The 20,899-nt window shown below is 44.6% G+C and overlaps 1 protein-coding gene across 8 annotated transcripts in view; it reads left to right on the top strand.

Moving 5' to 3' along the window:
* Positions 1–20,899, top strand: part of DNAH9 (dynein axonemal heavy chain 9) — a gene marked incomplete at its 5' end in the record, with an annotated part of 196,372 nt that overhangs the window by 164,419 nt on the left and 11,054 nt on the right. For 7 of the 8 annotated variants that reach the window (XM_082775013.1, XM_082775014.1, XM_082775018.1 and 4 more), the window contains 5 exons: positions 9,111–9,338; positions 12,900–13,091; positions 13,585–13,776; positions 14,552–14,722; positions 17,214–17,396. In XM_082775013.1, the coding sequence (XP_082631139.1) occupies positions 9,111–9,338; positions 12,900–13,091; positions 13,585–13,776; positions 14,552–14,722; positions 17,214–17,396 (966 nt within the window). The remainder of the gene's footprint in view (positions 1–9,110; positions 9,339–12,899; positions 13,092–13,584; positions 13,777–14,551; positions 14,723–17,213; positions 17,397–20,899) is intronic. The other variant, XM_082775016.1, reaches the window with a different exon arrangement.

Genomic DNA, 20,899 nt, shown 5'->3' with positions numbered 1-20,899 from the left:
GGAAGAGACCTCAAGGTCATCGAGTCCAACCTCCAGAAGGGAGGGAGGTTCTCTGTTGGACCTGATTGTCACAGAGAAGGAAAAGTGATTGGGGTTGTGAAAGTCAGGTCTCTGGTGCGTGCAGTCTCATTTGTGTAGGGAGAAAAGAGCTCTGCACATCAAGGAGCACTAAGTATGTGCTGGCATAAGCTGTGTCTGCTGGGTTTCCCTCTCTAGCCCTATTTTGAAGCTTTTTGCCAGGGCAGTGACCATCAAAATCACTAAATGATGTTTTTCAGCCTAATGGCAAAGAAACAGTAAATTTGTTTACATGTTTACAGCTGTAGATCTGAATGAAATGATGCAGGGAAGAATTCAGACATTAGATATTCCCAATTTAATTGTAGTCTTCATCCATTAGCTGAAATGTCATTTCCCTCTCTTTGCAATCATGTTAATTTAATTCTTGAGCATCTTCCCATTTTCATAGGTTGTTGCTTCACTGAGTCAGCTTCATGTACTAAATTGAATAATAGTGAGCTCCTAGAGCAAAACCGTATGAGATCCAGACGTTGGCACAGCACTTCTTACTGCATCATAAACACAATGGAGCCTTTTTCTGTGCGCTTCACCACCAAACTTAGCTTCAAGCAAGAGATATATACTGTCCTGTAACAGACATATTGTCCGTTCTAGGCTCACAAAAGCATTTGGCACTAAGCCTCTGCTTCAGTAAAGAAAAAGACTACTTTGCCTTCCAGCTACAGTATCTTTTCATTCCTAGGTGTACATGAAAGGAGAAATACCCATTTTTCTTTGCTGTGCATTCTATCTGCTCTTCACTACCTATCTTTAAATCTTTTATCAAATGAATTTTGGTGAGATAACCTCCATCACTGTCTTTAAAACTTTGGGGAATCAAGATCAGTCCAGGTTTTCTGTAGTTCATGCTCATTTGCTCTCAGGCTTGGCAAATCCAAGTAGTTTCTCCTTCCACTAATGTCTGTATTTGGGTTGAGGTCCAGACCTGAGTTCTGGACTGTGGGGTTCAAACCAAGACTGAAGCGTTAGAGTGGTTGGAGGAGGGGTGAGGACAAACTCAAATGCCTTCTCAAGCCTTAAATTGTGCCACATTCTGTCAAAATACAAGTGGATCCATGTTATCTCTATTTTTCTGTTGCTGATCAAAAAAAAAGAAACATCCTGAACAGGGGCCAGGAGATACCCAAGCTGGCAGCTGCCATTGCAGAAATGATTTCAATACACCTCTTCAGAAGGGCAGTGCCTTGCCATCGTTTCTCTCTTGAACAAGCTCTCTGGTCTGACCATGGACTGCTGAGTCCAGCTGGCCCTGTATCTCTTCTGGGTCCTACGAGCCTCTCTTTAGATCCCCTGTTATGCTCCATTCAGTCATTCAGTCACCATTTACTTCCTTCTTGTGTTTGCCTTTGTACATGAATTTTTCAGTCCTATCTGCCATCACCCCTAGGTGATGCCTGTACTTGTCAGCTTAGCAGTGCCAGGAGACATTCGCCAGGCTGGACCTCAGCTGTCTCTCCTATCTCATTGTCAGCGCAGGTTCTGCTCCTGGTTGTGGATGAAAACGGCTGGGTCTCTCCCTGACAGTTCAGGAGTAAGGATAGGCCAGCGATCATTCCCAGTAGACATCTCAGATATAACCCAGCCTGTTTTGGAGTGTAAAATGGGTCAGTAGTGTAGAAAGGGGCAGTTGTGTTGACATTAGGCCCAGGAATGATCTTATGCACATTTCATTTACTATCTTCAACATTTAGACATGTCTGTGCTAAAAGAAACTGCAGAATGCAGTTTCATTCAAAAAACTGGTCTAACAACACTCAGGTGCTTGCAGGTATCCTGGAAGTGCTCTAAATTTTCAGGCCAGTCACTGTTTTTTGTGGTTTTATTTATTTATTTTTTTTAATATTTTTATTTTCTTCTGTTCCCTTTCCCAAATTGCATTTGCATTCTCTGTACCGTGTTTAGTGGAAGGGTCACAGATCAGCTTATTTTTACTACTGTAGCAGAAAAGGGTCAGGTTCTCATTTGGAGCTGCAGCCACAGCAGGTGAGGCTTAAACAAATATGAGAGCAGTGAGGTTACATAACACAGCTTTGGTACAGCCAGTGTTGGCCCAGCCAAGATCCTGAGTGTTAGCAGAGTTGTAAAGAGCCCTCTCATACCTGGACTGGCTTGACTCAACATTGCCAGTCCCTTTATAGCTAGGCCAGTATCGCTTTTGTGTCTGTACTGGTGAAATCATGCCACCAAATGTAGAGGAGATGCATCCATAAACAAAAGGTGGGAATAGCTGTATAGTTTCCAGTGCAGCAAAAGCTGAGCTGCTCATCATTGCTTAGTGGCTAAGACGGTGAGCAGAGAATCATAGGTACCAAAACACTGAAACCACTGAATCATAGAATAGCCTGAATTGGAAGGGACCCACAAGGATTGAGAAGTCACTCTTTGTAGATGAAATTAAGCTACTTAGTTTGCCCAGCCCAAGTAAAATGGCGGGGATCATCGTAGGGCCTGCAGTGACACAATGGACAGCATGCTCAGAGGTGGGGTTCTTCTGGAGCTCTGGGGTGGCCTCTCTGTAGAACTACAGCCCAGCTTGTTGCTCAGAAATAGCTTGGCCTCAGAGACCTGTGAGCAGATGGTGGTGGTGGCTCGGAAATGGAGTGTGCGTGCTCATCCATTTTGGTCTCTGAGTCCTGTAGCAGCACTCACAGGATCGTAGGGCTGGCTAAAGGAGGATGGAGCTGTTCCTGCACCTTGTTGTGTGGTGGAACCCCACACCACCACTGAGAGGAAGCATGTCCAGGGGAGCAGACCCACAGTGCCCCCTCCCCATCCTGTTTTACAGCCCACCATGAGCAGGAAGATGGAAGTGCTGGGGCTGTCTCTGAACTGCCAAACCTAGCTTTCAGATTTACTGTTAAATCTGTGACAATTTTCTGAGAGCATCTCATAAGGGAATGAGGCATTGTAAACACAACTAATCCCCGCTGCTCCGGGAGGTGATTGGAGATAAGGCGTGAAGGAGAGAGCCCCTCTCAGGAACATGCAGGGTCTCCAGCAACTGTCAGCAAAAGGAGTGTGCTGTGGAGTGTCTGTGGTTTGTATGTATGTGCTGCTATTTCTGATGGTTACCACAGCAACACTTGCGTCCTGTGATACACGTTCTGCCTTGTGAAGTACAAGCACACAGAGGTGCTTGGAAGTGCATTCCCAATGAAAGAAAAGCCTCTGGTGTTCCCGTCTTTCTGCACATACCCCCCAGCCCTGCCCGTGGACCCTCTTTCTCTGGTACTTGCTCTCTGTCTCATACTCTGTGATGCAAAGTAGGGAAATAACAGAGGGTGAGATGGTAATGGTCAGTGTGCACAGGAAGATATTTCAGGTTCCTTTTTTTACCCTCTTATCAGCTGTTTGCTTTTGGCAGGATTTGGCTCCCACCTGCTTCTTTATCTTTCCATTCATAAAGAAAGGTAATGTGCCCATGAATTGTAACCCAGTTTTACCTGCAGCCAAGACTGAGCCATGAGCTGTGACAAAGTGGAGATGCTGGGGAGTTGTCTTTTACACAACAGCTCTTTTCACAGACCTCAAAACACAGAAAAGAAAAAAAATATAAAAGAAAAAAAAATCAATAAAGCAATGAATTAACTTGCTTTGTCCTGCATAAAATGTGTCTTTTGGAGGTCTTCTGGAATCAGGAGTACACAAAAACTGTTGCAGTGTAAACTACACAGTGTGCTTTAGGGAGATAATATTGACAGTGTATGAAGCCCTGAGCCACAGAAAAGTGGACAGGGCTTAATTATCTCCTCTTTCTCCCAAGGAAGAGCTAGAGGCAGCCTATGAAACCATCAGGAGGCAGGTTTCAAAGCAAGCATGCAAAGCAAGCATGGGGAGGTGTTTCTTCAGTAGTTCAACTGTGATTGGTATTAAGGAAGCGTTGCCTATTTTGTGTCATTATTGATAATTAACATAACATTCAATTATTATGACCGCGTATGTTGTCATTAGTCATGTTCTGTCAAGTTGTGTTATCTGACTGCTGAGAATTAATTTGAAAGGTTTCCTTCAAACCTGTGAATTTTCTCCACAGCATGTCTGTCCTTTTAGTATATTTTTTTTTGAGCTGTATGTTTATTTATGTCTGCTTCTTGCTTAAGTATTCATTTGATCAAATCATGAATTCTTAGTATCAACTCATGTTTTGCTGCATATATTCTTTTCCATCCATTCTATCACAAAAGGATAATATGTAAATGCTTTGATTATTTTTAGAAGTGTTTCTTAAGTTGTCTGTGATACTGAAGGCAGTGATGCTGACAAATAATGGTCATTGGTGTCATGTCAACACAAGCTAAAGCAATTATTTTTCAGCCATCTAACACCACAAAAGCAGATGTAGGAAGAAACTGCCAATTAAAGATGAAAGCAGGCTCAGGTATATAGTCTGTGATTAAACTGATACTTAATGCACAGTTTTTCTTATGCTTTTCTGTTGAGCTGTTCCCTTAAATTACTAAATCTCTGTAGCTGTTTAAAACACTTTGGTCCATTCCCGCTTTATTCTTGAACTTCTAGACTGAGTTGGTTGCCTGGACCCTGGCAATTACCTCATCTCTTGAAATTCTAAATACCTCAGACAAGCACTGGTGTGTTAACGGTCATATATAATTGCATTTTGCCTGATGCTGTTCATATAGTTGGTGTTTTACACTGGAGTGTCTCTTCCCCAGAACAGGGTTGCTTTGTTCAGGCATCTTCTCATTTGCTCCCATGCCTCAGACTCCATTTAACCCATATAACATCAGCACAACCCTAAATCCTTTCAGGGAAGGAGACTACATTCAGTCTCCTTCCCTGAAAGGATTTAGGGTGCAGTTTTAAAGAAGAAATGTTGCTCCCAGTCATGTGAATCAGCTTTGGGGCAGCAGGACTGGGTGTGCAAGGTATCCATGTGTGAAGCAGTTGCCTTGTCAGAGCCTGAGGCTGACTTGTGGCAGGAGTTGTATGGCAATTTATGGCATCAAAAGGAGTTGTATGGCAAGTTGTATGGCATCAAAGCAACCTCATAAAATCTTGGGCAAAAAGGGCAAAACTGAAGGTACCAGGGAGTTGGTTATAACATCTAAAATGTGGAGGACTTGGGCAGGGAGACAGCATAGGAATTTTCCCTGAGATCTTGGTGGACTTTGTACCCAGCCCCACAGAGAGAAAGAAAATGGAATTAGTTAAGTGCACATTTTTAGAAGACGTTGTGGTTTTGAAACCACACTTACTCTGTCACTTTATGATTTAGTGCTTGCATCTGGGTTAGGATAAGATGACCCACCTTCTCTATGATGCCCTGGTCAGATGATTAGTTCAGCTCCAGACATCTGTGCTCAGGCGTGCCCATTTCCAGTACCCTTGAAAATTGGTACAGATCCAGAAGCAGAAAGCCACTGTGAAGCAGCAGCTTGTACTGAAGATGTGCTTGTGTCACCAAGAACAGACCAGAGTTCTTCGTGATAGCTGAGAAGGGAGTTGCTCTGTGCAGAAGGTAGGGACAGCCCACTGGCTGCACTGTTGTATAGCTGGGTTGTGGTGTGTGCACAGCCAGGATGAGCATCCATGTGCACTGTAGTCACTATCAGGGGTCAAGAAGTCAGACTTCACCATAACAACATATATATATTTATGTATATATAGGGGGGGAAAAAAAAAGTATGATTGAGATACCAATTGGAAATATACCAGTCCTTAACCAGATCCCTCTACAAAAGTGACACTGGGTTTTGCACCCAAGACTTGCCAAGGACGTGGTGAACATGCAAGGACAGTCACTGATATGCAAGGGGTGCCGATTCCAGATGTGACTGAGTTTTTAGCCAGATTTCTTATCTCCTGAGGCACTCACAGCTCCTCTGGAGAGATGCATCGCCATCTGGTCCTTTGTGTCTCATGGAACAGCTCTGAGTGCTGACCCATCCCTGCTAGCAGTCTGTGACCATAGCCACCACTCCCATCCCAAACCGTGCCCAAAGCACCTCAGCCTTTCCTTCTCTGCGGCTGCTCATCCTCTTCCTCAGTCCTGGATGGAATCTCTCCACAAGCAGACTGTGAGAGGCAACCGAAACCTCCAGAACAAAAGTTTTTGTGTTTTCATGAGGGAGCTCCCTCAGTGCTCTTCTGTGCCATCAGTCCATAAAAGCACCGTGCTGGGGCAGACAGCCCAACTCCCTGCCCGTCAGAAGGCAGGCCCAGATGCTGAGGGAAAGGATGTATGAATAGGGTAAGCATGCAGCGATGTGTCTTGCTGTGAATCAAAGCTCAGCTTCATTCCAGATTCTCTCAACCTCCACAAAACCCTGATACAATGAATTCTCAATTTAGTTATGCATCATATAAGAATGTACTGCTCTGTTCATGCCTACATTATTATCCTTCATTCATCACCTCCACCCTGATCTCTCTCTCCAAGTTGGCAAGTCCATGTCAATTTTGTGGCTTGTTGAATGGAAGCTATATCTTTCTGGGGACAGAGAAATCAGAACTGGGTATTGCATCCAAGATGAAGGCCTGCCATGGATTTATGGAGTGACATAATAATGTTTCCAGTTTATTTGCTGTTTCTTTGCTGACATTTGATTGCTGTTGCACTGCTAAGCATTGAATTGTTATTTGCAGAGAATAACCATAAGGACTCTGAGATCTCTGAGTGGTAATAGCTAATTCTGAACCTGTCATTGTTTACACATATAAATAGCTAGGGTTGATTTTCTGCATGCATTACTGCATCTATCAACACTGAATTTCTTCTGCCATATCATAGCCAGTCATTTAGAATGATGGCACACTTTTGCACTTCTTTGCCATCAGGTTTGGTTTTTACTACCTGGAATTAGTTTGTCTTATGACTAATTTTGTCAGCTCACTAATCATTCACTCTTTCAGGTGGTTTTTGAATATGGTGAGCAGTTCAAACCCTGTGAGTAGCTTCCCAGCCTGTTTCCTATGCCTTAATTGGTTGCTTGTCTCTGAGACCTTCTCCCTTAGCTGCAATAAAATTGTTAAGTGAAAGATAAATATTCTATTTGGATTAAGGTACAAACATGGAGAGACACTGGCCCCATGGAGGCAATTCTTCCACCTTCCTGAGTGATTCCTGAAGCTGGTGTGGTGACCTTCTGGAGATACCTCTGCCTTTCCAGCAATCACATATGGTGACACGCTTAAATTTGGGCATCCCCCTGTTAGCAACCTAAAATGGGTTGGAAGTCTTAAGTTTCTCGTTTTCTCTAATTCACACCATTTTTGTGTTGATTCACTGCTTATTAAGGCTCCTACCAGTTTGTCTAGTGCCCACTGAGCAGTAATGGACCACTTCCACATCTGAGTTTCTTTAGGGTGGCTACCATCTGGTCCTAGTAAATTGTTATTATTAGATTATTAATTTGTCCTAAAAACTCTTCATCTGCTGCTTCAATTTAAGAGTCTTTCTGGTGATTAAGGGACTGGAGCATCTGTCATATGAGGAAAGTCTGAGAGAGCTGGTATTATTTAGCCTCAAAATGAATTAGCTCAGAGGGGTTTGTCAGTTGGTTTAAATACCTTTTGCCAGAGGGAGTACAGAAGATGGAGCCAGGCTGTTCATAGTGGTGCCCAATGAAAGAGCAAGAGGCAATTGGCACAATTGAAAGAGAGGAATTTTTCCTTAAATATAATAATTTATATTTATTTTTACTGTTAGGGTGGTTGAAAAGTTGCCCAGAGAGGTTGTGGAGGCTCAGTCCTTGGAGTTATTCAAAGACCTATCTGTACACAGTTCTGGGCAGCCAGCTCTGTCTGACCCTGCTCTGCGCAGGAGGGTTGGATGGATGACCTCCAACCTCAGCATGTGAGTGATTCTGCCCCTGTAAAATAGGCTATAAAACAGGATACCCTCCCCAAAGTCTGCAGTGAATATTCCTCCAAATATGAGCTGTTTTGTGGTGGCCTTGCCTTTCTTGGGCACTCCCTATACACCTTGATCATCTTTTAGTTTTATAGGCTCTGTGGTAAGTTTCTTGTGCCTGGAGAAGGTTTTATTATTGTTTTTTATTGTTTTCAGAAGATTGCTTTTTAAAATCGTTTTCAGCCTTACCATGACTGGATTTTGTGCTCTTTTCCGTTTTTCTCATTTGGACATGATTTCCTTTTTCTGAAGAATGTAATTTTACTCTTAATAGTCTCCATTACTCTGCTATTTAACCATGAGAGCTCCTTTCTGATCCTTGTTATAGGTGATATATATTTATTCTAAGTCTCTAATATGGTTTCTTAGTGTAATTTCCTTGCCACCTGCAAGCAGTTTATCTTTTTGGCATCTGCTTTTTAAGTTTAGGAAGTTCCTTGTCCTGTCTCTGGATGGGATAAGTCACCTTCCACAGTGCCTGTTAGCAGAGCCAGCTTGGATTGCACACCTAACTTTAAAATTATGGTGGTTTTAGACCAAGAACCCCTGCTGTAGGTGATCTGTCCTGTTCCTAGTGTAAGAAAAGCTATTTTATTGCCTGGAATTTTAGAAAATTATATAGGACTATAGCTGGAAAAGTGAGGCAAGTCTGCATTCATTTTCTGATCTCTGCATAATACTGCTTAATTTTCTGACAGATATGTGTACCTAGTTGCATGAATAATTAAATATTTTATGTTAAGGGTCTTTGCAAAACCACCAGCTTGACTTTTTCCCACTAACTTGCATTTACTGGTATTGATGGCCCTCACTGATACTCTGTTAAAAATGAACAAACGTCTGGGGCAGTAACATTACTTCATCAGCCGTACGTAACTGTAATGAACAGGAGATTGTCAGCCCTGAGAACACAAACAACCCATGAATGGCTTGCTTAATTGCTGGTTATTTATATTGACCACTGTGAATTTAAAAGTAATGTGCCAGGATATTTGGGTCTGTGAATTACACACAGGTGTAATTCTTGGGGCAAGTATCAACTTCCAGTGCTTAGGCTTGGTGGGTGCCATTCATTTGTGTGATGGATTTGGTGCCCGATTAATGTGGGTGTCAGCAGGGGGGACTGATGAAGCCGTGTCCCCTTTGTCCCTGCCAGAACATCCACCTGGTGGCCAAGTGGCTGAGTTCTTTGGAGAAGAAGCTGGAGCAGCACAGTGAGAGCAGCCACCAAGATTTCCGTGTCTTCATTAGTGCGGAGCCAGCACCCTCCCCGGACAGCCACATCATTCCCCAGGGCATCCTGGAGAACTCTATCAAAATCACCAATGAGCCCCCAACCGGGATGCACGCGAACCTGCACAAAGCCCTTGACAACTTCACCCAGGTAGGAGGGGCAGCGGGGACATCCCGTCAGTGGTGGAGCAGCTTGGAGCTGCTGGAGCTGTGACACGTGGGGACTTCGCCAGTCCCAGGCTGAGAGGGTGTGAGTCCCTTTACATCTCATAGTCTCCAGGTCCATCAAGCCCTTCTCTGTTCTCCAGATCTCTTTCCCAGCACTCATTTTCCAAGGGAGAAATCCTGAATGGTCACATTCTCGCAGATGTTCACAGCCAGATTTCTGTCCAATTCACTCATTTTATCATCAATATATAATTCTTAAAAAGACTGTTCTTTTTTTTTTTTTTTTTTTTTTTTTTTTTACAGAATCAAACTTCTGAATACAGCATTTGGGAGAAACTTTTGTCATGATTTGACTTGACTTCTGTATTTGTGTCACTCCATTTTGGGCTGCTGAGTGATGTATTACAACTGTCATCTATCACTCGGCAACATGGAGAGGAGACCAGCTTAAACCTTGCATTTTGCCCTGCTGGTTAACTGGGGTTAGAGATCTGACGCTGCTGATGCAATGCATCCCAGATCACTCTTTGAGCAGTTCAGGGGGACTTTGCCCTGTGTGCCTCAAGGCCCATTCTGCTCAAAACCTCACTGACATCACAACTACTGTGATCTAGCGCTGCAGTCTCTCTGCAAGGAAGGCTTGCTTTTCCAGATGAGGATAAAGTAGTCTGTCTTGAGTATTGGTGTCCCATGAGGAGAGTAGCCGATGGTAGGTTGTTTGTTGCTTTTATCACATGCAGCCCACATTTATCATATACCCACATTCCCATTGCAATGGCCACCGTCCCTGCTCCTTGCTGCTGGACTGCAGCAGTCTCCTGTGCAGGGGACACAGAAATGAAGCTTGTGAAAGTGATGGGTGAATATTCTTCTCTTGGTGACTGCAGGGGCAGGGATCAATGTATATAATGATGGCACAGGAATGCTCCCAGTGCAGCGTAGTGCCTCCCCAGGAGCATCCTGGCCTGCCAGGAGGTGCTGGAGCTGTCGTGCATCACTGCTGCACTTCTGCCCACCCCATTTTCTGCATGAGCCAAAGGGCTAAGGGCTAACTGCTCGCTTTTATGGTGATACCTTTAGTAAAGACACAGACCATTGCACTCAGCTGCCCTGACTGCCCATTACCTTCATTCGCACATCACCACTGTCTTGGCATGCTGAGTTCTCACAGCAAGACCCTATCTGTTAAACCCACAGCCACCAGAAGGGCCTGAAGGCATTCTCACCCCTCAGACTGCTTCTTCGTGGCACTAGGACCACACTTACTGTAACCTCTCCATTCTGCAGATGGCTGCTCCAGAAGCACACAGGGCGCATCTTGCAGAATGATTCTTTCCCTCCATGTTATTTGGAACCAGGCTGGAACAGCCACAGTCTGTGCTGGACCCCAGGCACAGGTCCATGGGGCAGGGAAATGGGAACAACCTTTTTTTGCACATGGGTACAGGGGGATCTCAAGTTCAGGAGCTGCCCTCTCTGAGGAGGTGAGGCTGGAAGCCACAGCACAAGGATTGATGCCCACAGTCAGAGAAGATTATTCCATTTTTATCTACTGTAGTTCATCATCCTGAACTTCACAAAATATCCTGAAGAGTAAGGGAGGGGAGAACCTTCACCCAAAGTAACATTTTAATCCTGCCTCTGCTCGTTTCAATCAGATAGTAATTAGCATTTTCTAAATTGCTGGAGTATTATAAAATGTCTTTTCTCACAAATCCTGGAGTGAGTAGGTGGGGCTCCTTTACACTTCATTTCTCTGCTTTGTACAGAATAGATGTTCAAATTTAACTTTTAGCTGAAAGCCGCAAAGAAGGTCCATTATTGTGTGTGGGGAATATTGTTCTGCTTTGTAGCTGAAATAAAAATGCACAACGAAATAGAGAGACCAAATGAGCCTGAGATGGGTTCATACTTGGTTTTCATTCAAGCAAGCTCTCCTTGAAGTTCAGAGGTGTTTTCTGTAATGGGAGAGGCACTCAGTGCATATTTGTACCTGTTCTTCATTGGGTTGGTGATAATTAAGGGGGCTTCAAGGGGAAAATAGTGCTTGGGCAGTTCTTGGTCCTTTTATGCAGTTAGCCAACGTCCTACGTGTTTTGCAGCAACTGTTTCCCCTTGTTCAGCAGAGACCCCGAACAGGGGTCTCTAACAGCTGGTTAGAGGTCTAATGTAACAGATTTTTTTAGGTGAAGGTAATGAAGAGAAGTCACACAGGTGTCCTTTGTGGTCTTTGTCACGTAACAGAGTGGAGCTACAGGGACTGTTCCTGGCGAGGAGGATGGAGGGGCTGGTGCAGCTGCTCCCTCCTTGCTCAGCCCCAGGCTTAGCTGTAGAGGTCAGGCATTGTGGACACGCAGCTCCTGGGGAGGGCTTGCAGTGACGTGGGTGGAAGTGTAGGCAAGTCCTTCCTAACACATTCGTTGCCCAGTTCTGGGAAGATTTGTGTTGCTGGCTGTGGGATGTCCCATCACCCTCCTCCTGTGGGGCAGGGGATCTGCTGCTCCTGCCAACACCAGGAGCCATGCAAGCCTCCACCATGCTTCAGCCACAGAAAGGGGTTGTAGATCCATCTGTGAGAGCAGAGCTTCAGCCTCATGCTGTGCGTGCACCTCCAGATCTTCATTTTTTTGCTCTGCTGTCCCATGGCAGTGATGCTCATACACTAGGGACAGGCACAGCTGCCCAGGCTCTCTATCAGTGCGACCTGAGCTCTTTAGAGACTGGTTCCCTCTGTGCATTTTCACTGATGAAATGACTCAGGCTTCCTCCCCTTCACCTCTGCCGTCACAATTGTGCCCACTCGTTTGTGTGTGTGTAGGTATTCAGACTTCAAGCATAGCCTGGAAGTTGGGCAAGGAAACCCCAGATTCTGTGCTGACTTTAAAGGGATGCATTTGTGGGTTTTGTGAATGGCGGTGATTTATTTTATTTTCCCAAGCATTTGATCCTCCCTGCTTGGATCTTTGGCAGTTCCTCCCATCCCTGCCTTGGTGCAATGCATGAGGTCGTGCTGTCAGCAAATCCATTGCTGCAGCGTGCAGCCAGGCTGGCTGGGTGCAGAGCATCGAGTGCAGCCCTTCTGGGAGAGTTCCCTGCTGCCTCAGCCCTGCATCTCAGAGGAATGCTTATCCAAGGAAACCTTTTGTACCCAAGGGGCAGGAAGGAACTTGGTTCTTCCAGATGTAGTCCTCCCCAGCAAGAGCCTTGCCTTGGGCTGCTGCTCCTGTCTGTGGTGCCTCTCTCCATCTCCCTGCATGGGATGTGGGGCACATGCTGGTGCTGAGTGAGGGCACCTTTCCTTCCCCTCCTGCCTGTCAGGGATGTCTTCCTCATACAAAGGTGGAAAGGAAAACATGAATTTGGAAACGATGCATTGGAATTTGCCAATAAATTTGCAATGCAAACTCACTGTCTCAGAGAATGAGGGAATGTGTAGTTAAGCAGAAATGAACTGATAGGGCAAATCAATTCACCCCTGTCTGAAGTCTGATACTTGGGAGGTGGCATAGACTGACACAGCCCTGCCTCTCTGCCTGTATTGCAGGACACTCTGGAGATGTGCACCCGGGAGAATGAGTTCAAGAGCATCCTGTTTGTCCTCTGTTATTTCCATGCCGTGGTGGCAGAGAGGCGCAAATTTGGCCCCCAAGGCTGGAACCGTTCCTACCCCTTCAACACTGGAGACCTCACTATCTCTGTTAACGTGCTGTACAATTATCTGGAGGCCAGCTCAAAGGTGGGTGAATCAGTAGGGGCTCTTTGGTGGCTTTTAACGGCCAGTGATGGGCTGGCTTGTGCTGAAACTACTGGGAATTTTCCATGAATGCCTTTTCCCTCATATCTTTGTTTTTATAACATCACAGTCTGGTATATCTCTGCTGGTGAGGTAGGAAACAATGCTGCTCACATCTGCAGCAGCTTGTAAATCATATCAAATAGTGCCTGTAGTCTTCATTCACTGGAAATACATAGTGGTCTTTGATTTAACAGAATTTAGAATACATTTGCATTTCAGTGGTAAACTGCATGAAGTCTATGCTGTGATCCAGTTTTTCCTGGGCAGGATTTAACTACTGCCTAATGTTTGTTTACTTAGAAAACTGAAATAGTGCAATGGGAGCACTCACTGTGCAGGTCGATACTTAGAGCTGCAGCCTGTAGCTCAACGATGCTGCTGGTGGGGCTCAGGCTGCCTGAACTCTGTCATGCCCTCCTGCTTTATTCTTCAGGTCCCATATGATGATTTACGCTACCTCTTTGGTGAGATTATGTACGGAGGTCACATTACAGATGACTGGGACAGGCGACTTTGCAAAACCTATTTGGAAGAATTTATTAAGCCAGAAATGCTGGAGGGAGAGCTCTTCCTTGCTCCAGGATTCCCCCTCCCGGGGAGCATGGACTATAATGGCTATCATCAGGTAAACTTTTTGTTCTCTGTCATTATTTATACACATAAGTGTAATGTTTTCTATAACTGCCCGATAATCTGTTTTAGGAGGCAGTGAATAGGACTGCAGTGTTTCAGCATACCTCCTGTTATTTCCCATTATGTGCTGTTTCTGTAGATGTTTCAGCATTCCCTTGGATGAACCAAGTCTAATGGTAATTTACTACTTCATCACGGGTCCATTCTGTTCATGCATGAATAGAACAACTGTATTGGTTCTTGAGACTTGAGCGGGGCTCCTGGAAAATTACATCCACATACTGTTTGCTAAAATGGCCCTTTCAAACTCCTTTTATCATCAGTTTTGATGCGAAACAGTGAAGGGTCTTGTTGATCTACTTACTGATCTCATCTGTTCTTTGTACACAAATGCAGCAGCAGGGACAGGCATATTAGGCTGGTTTTGTTCATAAAAATTAACTCCTGGAAGCTAAATTCCCACAAGGGATTTTGGAGTATTGATGCTGAAACGAACAGCAGATAATTGCTAGAGAAGATCCAGGCCTGAGATAGGCAGCCAAGCCAAACTTTAGCAATTACCAAATCCTCATGGTAGGAGTAAAAGCAGTTCTTTTTTTTCCGTAGCCTCCTTTGTCCCATTAGTGCTCTGATGTTCAAACCGTGAGCAGTGTTGTATCAGCCTGGGCTTACTTTCTTGGGTGGGTGATAAATTTTAGCACCCTGAGCTCTGAAGGCAAAGCGTCCTGGGTTGTGTATCTAACCTAAGCCTGCATTTCTCCATACAGTACATAGACGACAGCTTACCACCAGAGTCTCCTTATCTGTATGGCCTCCATCCCAATGCCGAGATTGGCTTCCTTACCCAGACCTCGGAGAAGCTCTTCCGCATCGTGTTAGAGATGCAGCCCCGGGACAGCAGCATGGGTGAAGGAGGAGTAGTGACCAAGGAAGAAACGGTGAGAGCAGTAGAGAAAGGGGCTGTTGAATTTTGATAGCTGTTCTCACACCTAAGCAGCCCTGTCTAGCTCAGGTTGGACTCACAACTGCTTATTATGACGTGTTCTGTTTTTGCCAGATACAAACCAAGTGTCTAAAACCGCCAGCCTCATATTATGCAGAACATCATCATGGTGGGATGTAATTGGAGTATTGTCAGTAATAGGACAGTGGCTTTTAATTACCCCCTGAACTGCAGTGCCTTCATTATCATCCCGTGATGACGTTGCAAATAAACCTCTGTGGCCTCCCCTGTCTCTGAGCCATCAGTCCCTGTGCACCAGGCTGTGACTGGCATACCGATGGGCTCCCATGCGCACTGTCTGCTGGGTGCAATGTGCCACCCAGTGCTCAGCCCATCACTTACTGCTGCCACCAGGTCCCACCCAGCTCCAGAGCTCCCAGGGGCCTTGTAATTCCTTACTTCTAACTTAACTCATTTACTATGCCCATGTATCAGACTGATCTCAGCTCTTCCTCTTGAAACTCACAGCTCATTAAAATCTAGCCCAAGCATTCATAACAGGATCTGAAACCAGACAACACTTGCTCAGTTTTTTATTTCTGCGGACTTAAGACTTCTGTATCAAGTGCTGCAAATTAATTAATGGCTAATAGGAAACTTATGTGAAGTTTGTGGTTTCACATGTTTCCTTTGGCTTGGTATGCTGCTGGGGAACTTATAGACCTTGCCTAACGGCTACTCAGAAGTGGTGGGCATGTTCAGTCCATGCAGGAGTTTGAGGTAAAGGGAATAATCCAGAGGTAGCGAGGTCAAAGGAGATGCTCAAAGATAGCAAATGTGAATATCTTTCCTCCTATCCCAACCCCTTTTGTCATTTAATTCCAATTTGAGTCCTTGGCCAGAGAAGCAGAATTATCAGTGGGTGATCCAGCCAGTGGAGGATATCACAGGGCAGGGCTATGCTGCAGTCCCCTGGAGACAGTCAAGTTGCCCTCAGGGGCTTCATGATCACAGAAGAAAAGCAGCCTGGAAGCAAGGTGGGTCTTGCCCCACTGCACTGCCTCCTGCCTGGGGATGCTCCCACAACTAATGTTCTCCTGGAGGTGATCTCTCTCATTTCCTGAGGTATAGCTGGCACTGGCCATACCCCTTTCACTCAGTCCTTCCAAGAGAGTGAGGAAGGAGTTGTGTCTTAGCTTATCCTTTTGAGGATTTTCAGCCCCTTGTTTGGCTGAGGCAGTTTTAGAGATCTTGCAGTGAAATGGCTGGGAAGCTGTCTTTTTTTTTCCCAAAGCTCTGACAAGTCCAGTTACTCCCACAAGTTTCTGAGGCCACATTACAGAAAATGAGCCATTATTGCTGTGATAAAGTGAGAGCCAAAGAGATTTGCAGGGAAATTTCAAATTGCAGAGTATTTCTATACTGCACCTCAGGTGCAGCTCAAGAGCTTTTCCAGCTGAGCTTTAGCTTCAGCAACCTTGCTGGTTGCAATAACAGCCTACACATTGCCAATTCTTCATAATGTCTGACGTGTGTGGAGAGTTTGGAGAGCAGCAATGGGAAGAAATAGGAGTACAGAGTCCAAAATATGAATGCCAGTGGGCATGGCAAAGAAATTACCCAGGGGGTGCCTCTGCCACTGGCTGGCAGCTGTCATTGTCAGCCACACACCAGCTTTTGTACGTGAAAACCGTTGGAACCGTAACTGTGTGTAGCACGCTCCTGAAAAGTCCTTGAGGAAACAGTGTGAGAGACTTCCATACCGAATTGCTCAGTGGTCCACATGAACCTTTGTATCTTAATAATGTAAGAGTAGAAATGTAAAATATTGTACATAAACAATGATCCAATGAAGATTAGGGGCTTCATGTCTTATTGTTAACCAGAAAGGACTTTCCTGTTGTATTTATTGTTTAGGTACTAGAGGCATCTTGTTGCATTGTTTTCCCTGTTTAGTATTTAGAGGTATAAGGCACCGTTTCCAACGCAAAATAACTTTGTTTTATTACACCTTTATTCCATAGATCTGTTAGTTCAGAATGCCAAATTCAGCTTAAAATCCAATTTTATAAAATCACCTCTCTATCAATATACCACAGAAAAACAGCTTATGGGCTCAGATTGTCCCACAGCTCAGCTGAGTCTGTAGCCCCCTCAGTCTGCCTGCATTGAGTCTGACCTTAGAAGAAGTACGAGTACAGACCTGAGACTTGAGAAGAAAGCAGAATGTTACATGTCACACTGACATTTTTAAGCCATCATTTTGAAAACTTCTCATCTGACATTAACTTTTGTAATCATTTGAATTTTAATAGGATGGGGCAAGCTCTTTGAAAGGTGCAATGCCCAGGGCAGCTGACACTGATTCTTTTTGGAGACAGGAACTGGCAGATGGAGTTTTCATCCCATGTTCAGACAGCTGTCAGTTGAGAAAGCCCCGTTGGCCATTCACTAACATCCCTCTCTCTTCTCTTTCTGGCACACAGGTGAAAGCTCTTCTGGATGAGATGCTAGAGAAGCTGATAGATGAGTTTAACATTGCAGAACTGATGGCAAAAGTGGAGGAGAGGACACCATATGTTGTAGTTGCCTTCCAGGAATGTGAACGCATGAACATCCTCACCAGTGAAATAAAGCGCTCTCTCAAGGAACTGGACTTAGGGCTGAAGGTAGGAGCTCTGTATGCCTGCAACCACAACATCGTTAAAATCTTGATGATGAAAAGGTGCTCAGGGAATAAAACGGGTCACAGTCTGTATACAGCACTGCTAGCTGCAAAACCAACTTGACTCCATGGGAAAAGATTCACAGATGCATTTCAAACAGCACATTGTCCCCAAGCCATGAGCACAGACTTTGGATGGGGTTAAAGATATACATAATAATGATGGCTTCAGGCACTTCCTGATACTGTAGCACAGCAACAGTAGTTCTCTCAGAAATTGAGAAGCAGCCTATTTAAAACTTAGCCAAAATATCGTACCTTTTCACAAAACATCCTGTTAATAGGGGGGAGTTTGTAGCAAGGTCTCATTAAAGGCTGAAATCAAAGGAAAGATTGGTCATGTGTAAGGATGCAAGAATATCCAGAGCTGTGAGAAAAAAAGGCAAAAATAATAAAAATAAAAATAAAAATCAAGAGCTTTGGAAAGGCTAAAACTCCCTTTGCTGGGTACGAGTCAATTGCAAATAGAAGAGTCAGGAGCTGGCCTCCCTTATGGAGATACTGTCTATGATTGCTTCATGCACAGTTACTTCTCCACCCTGATAAGAAACCAGACTGATACAGAAAAATTATGTCTGTGTCCTTCTGGGCAGTGGCTTTGGCCATTGCTTACAGAGAACAGTGAAGGGCTCTGGGGCTGGCAGGACATGCCAGGTTGTATGCAAGCTTCTGGGTTCAACAGGATGCAAAAGAGGGTTGTGCTTTGAGGTTGTATCTGATGGTAGGGGAAGCCATCTTCTGAATTCCCTCCCAGGCAGATGTTGACACAAAATATAAGAGGCTGTTAACTTCATATTCAGTAATAAATGGGCATAGATCAGGCTGCACTGACCTGCCTGGCCAGCCCTATGAGCTTGAAGCAACTTTCCTTCTTCACTTTGTCATCTCAAAAGACTCTTCACAGTGACTGTGTTTGCTGCACATCCCTTAGAAAGGGACATGCCTGGAGGTCGTGGTACAAAGCTGGTGGCTTCAGCGCTACCCTGATGCCTCCTCCTCATCATCGCCGCAAACTTGCTCTCTGGGCAGTTTCATGGTGTGAGGCAGCAACTAAGGACATCAGTCTCTGGGCACTCCCTGTTCCATCATTTTCCAAATGGCAGGTTGTCATCCCATTCTGCCAAAACTCAGCTCACAAAAGTGCTCTGCATAGCATGGGAGTCACCATGCTTGAAGAACCTGCAACTACTTTGTCCTGACACCATAGACAGGGCTGGCAGGCGAGTGAGGAGGACCTGTCCTGAGACTGAATGACAGCCCCAACAGTCTTCTGAGGGCACCTTTGAAGAAAGATCTTCAAATGGTATATCTGCAGTGCACACACAGAGGTGCTAGGGGTTGGCTCTGGGATTTTAGGTGTTTGCAGCTCAAGGAGAGGATTAGGCTGCTCCTAAATCCCAGCCTCATTGTGCTGTGCACTGAGAATCCAGCAGCTCAGACCAGTGCTAGTGCAGGCACTTCTGCACTGTGTTCGCTGCTGATGCTTCTTGTCTTGATTGAAGAGACAGACATACCATAACCGCTTGGTGATGGCCCAGTATGTTCAGTCCATTTTGAAATAGGATAATATTTATGTAGTCTGTTATTACAAACAGATTTCCTTTATTTTCTAGCATGAGGCAGTGAAAATTCTTTTTTCCTGAGACAGATGGAAAGAAGTGATTTAATGTTTCAGTCCTTGAGCCCCAAACAAGCTGTAATTGTAACTTGGACAAAGTGTAATGATTAGATTTAACACGGAGAAGAGTAACTTATTTAACATTGGTAGGGAGAATGAGTGGAAGCAGGGGCCTAAATAAACCACAGGCAATATGTACCGTGGAAATCAGGCAATAATAGAAGGGGCAAATTTCTTCCCAAAGCCCTGCCACAAATCATGGCAAGGAATTGAAATAGCATCTTCAGAAAAGGCACCTCTAATGACTACAACAGCCACAGTGCCTACAGTGGGATTCAGAGACCAAAAGGCCAGGACTTCAGGACTACTCAGAGTAAATACACATGTTCGTGTTAACATTTCTTAATCTTGTGTGAGCTGAAGAAACTGAAGGGTCTTAGATACAGCCAGCAGGTGATCCTTCTGTGCCTGTACACAGAGATTGCTTTGGGTCCCTTCAGACTGAGTCAGGTGCTGTACAGGGCCTGTGCCACTGCTCAGCATCACTCAAGGGGCCCTTCCCGTGCCTTGGGTGTCTCGCAATGGCCGGGGCCACTGCTGCTGGCTCCTCCTGTAGGCAGCGGTGCTGTCCCAGCTTGGCAGCTAGCTCTCATGCTCGGTTTGGAAGAGAAATCATTCTTTAATTGTTCCTTCTGAGAGCAGCTCCTACGAGAACCATTAATGCACGTTAATCTTCTGGATTGGGAATCTTGACTGACAGCACTCAGAGGAGGAGAGTTTACATAACAGGAGCCATGGATCTCAGAAGAGAATAAATAAAACACAGAGGAAGCAAGTCCTATTGTTTTTAACAGACTATCTGCTAAAAGAAGGCAATTTGGAAATGTCATGGCTAATTTGAATTTTTGAATAATTCATTGTGTTTATGTAACGGAAAGTGATTGTTTGGTCCAAAAATAGGAGACATCCCAGTAAGAGGGAGAGAAATTGCAATAGCCTGGTAGCCATCAAAAATAACTGACGTTGCATTTCAAAGCCCTTTTTTCTGGATGACTTCAGTGAGACCAGTGGCTGGGCTGAAACACTTGCATGCTAATGTTGTACCCAGTATCATTTCTGTGAGCAGATTTTGCAACTTCAGTGAAGGCTAAGCCTCCATTAGGATAATAAATATTGTAAAAAGATACAGTAAGACCAAATTTCGTAAGGCTAACTGGGGGGAGTGTTTTGCTGTATCAAGTGAAAATAACCTTAACTGAGAAAACAATATGTGACAATAGTCTGCTCATCTTGAGGGAATGTCTGCAGGATGATTAGGATTTCCTTCAAGGGTGTCTTTAACGAAAATTACACCCAGTGTTTGGGGAAAAAAAAAAAAAGCTTGAATCATTCCGGATGCACTTTAGTATTCAGCATCTGAAATGCAAATGTATGCATAATTGTGTTTGGGCAACTCTATGAGAGAGTGGCTATAGATGCTTTGAACCCCTGCAGGAGATTCCAGCAAGTATGCTTAAATGCGCAGGCTTTGAAAATTGCTTTTCTCAAGCCTCCCTGAGAATTACATTTGGTAATTCATTTGTTTCCTGAAAGTAAAACTAGACAGGATATATGATCACGAGGATTATGTTTTTAAATCAATCTATCTGACTGCACACATTTTACAATATTTTTACCAGCTTCAAAACCTTTCCAGGAGTGAATAATGCTTCTGACTGTCCATGCCAGAAGATCCCATGGTTCTCAGTGTCCTCCTGTGACCACTGCAGTACTTTGCCCATCAGACAATTTCTGTCTGGTCCTGCCATAGTTTTAACCTGACACCAGCC

Source organism: Aythya marila, assembly GCF_965140915.1.
Source record: "Aythya marila genome assembly, chromosome: 18".
Taxonomy (NCBI): Eukaryota; Metazoa; Chordata; class Aves; order Anseriformes; family Anatidae; genus Aythya; species Aythya marila.
Note: the sequence above shows the minus strand (reverse complement) of the source record. Positions and strands in the feature narration are given on the sequence as shown.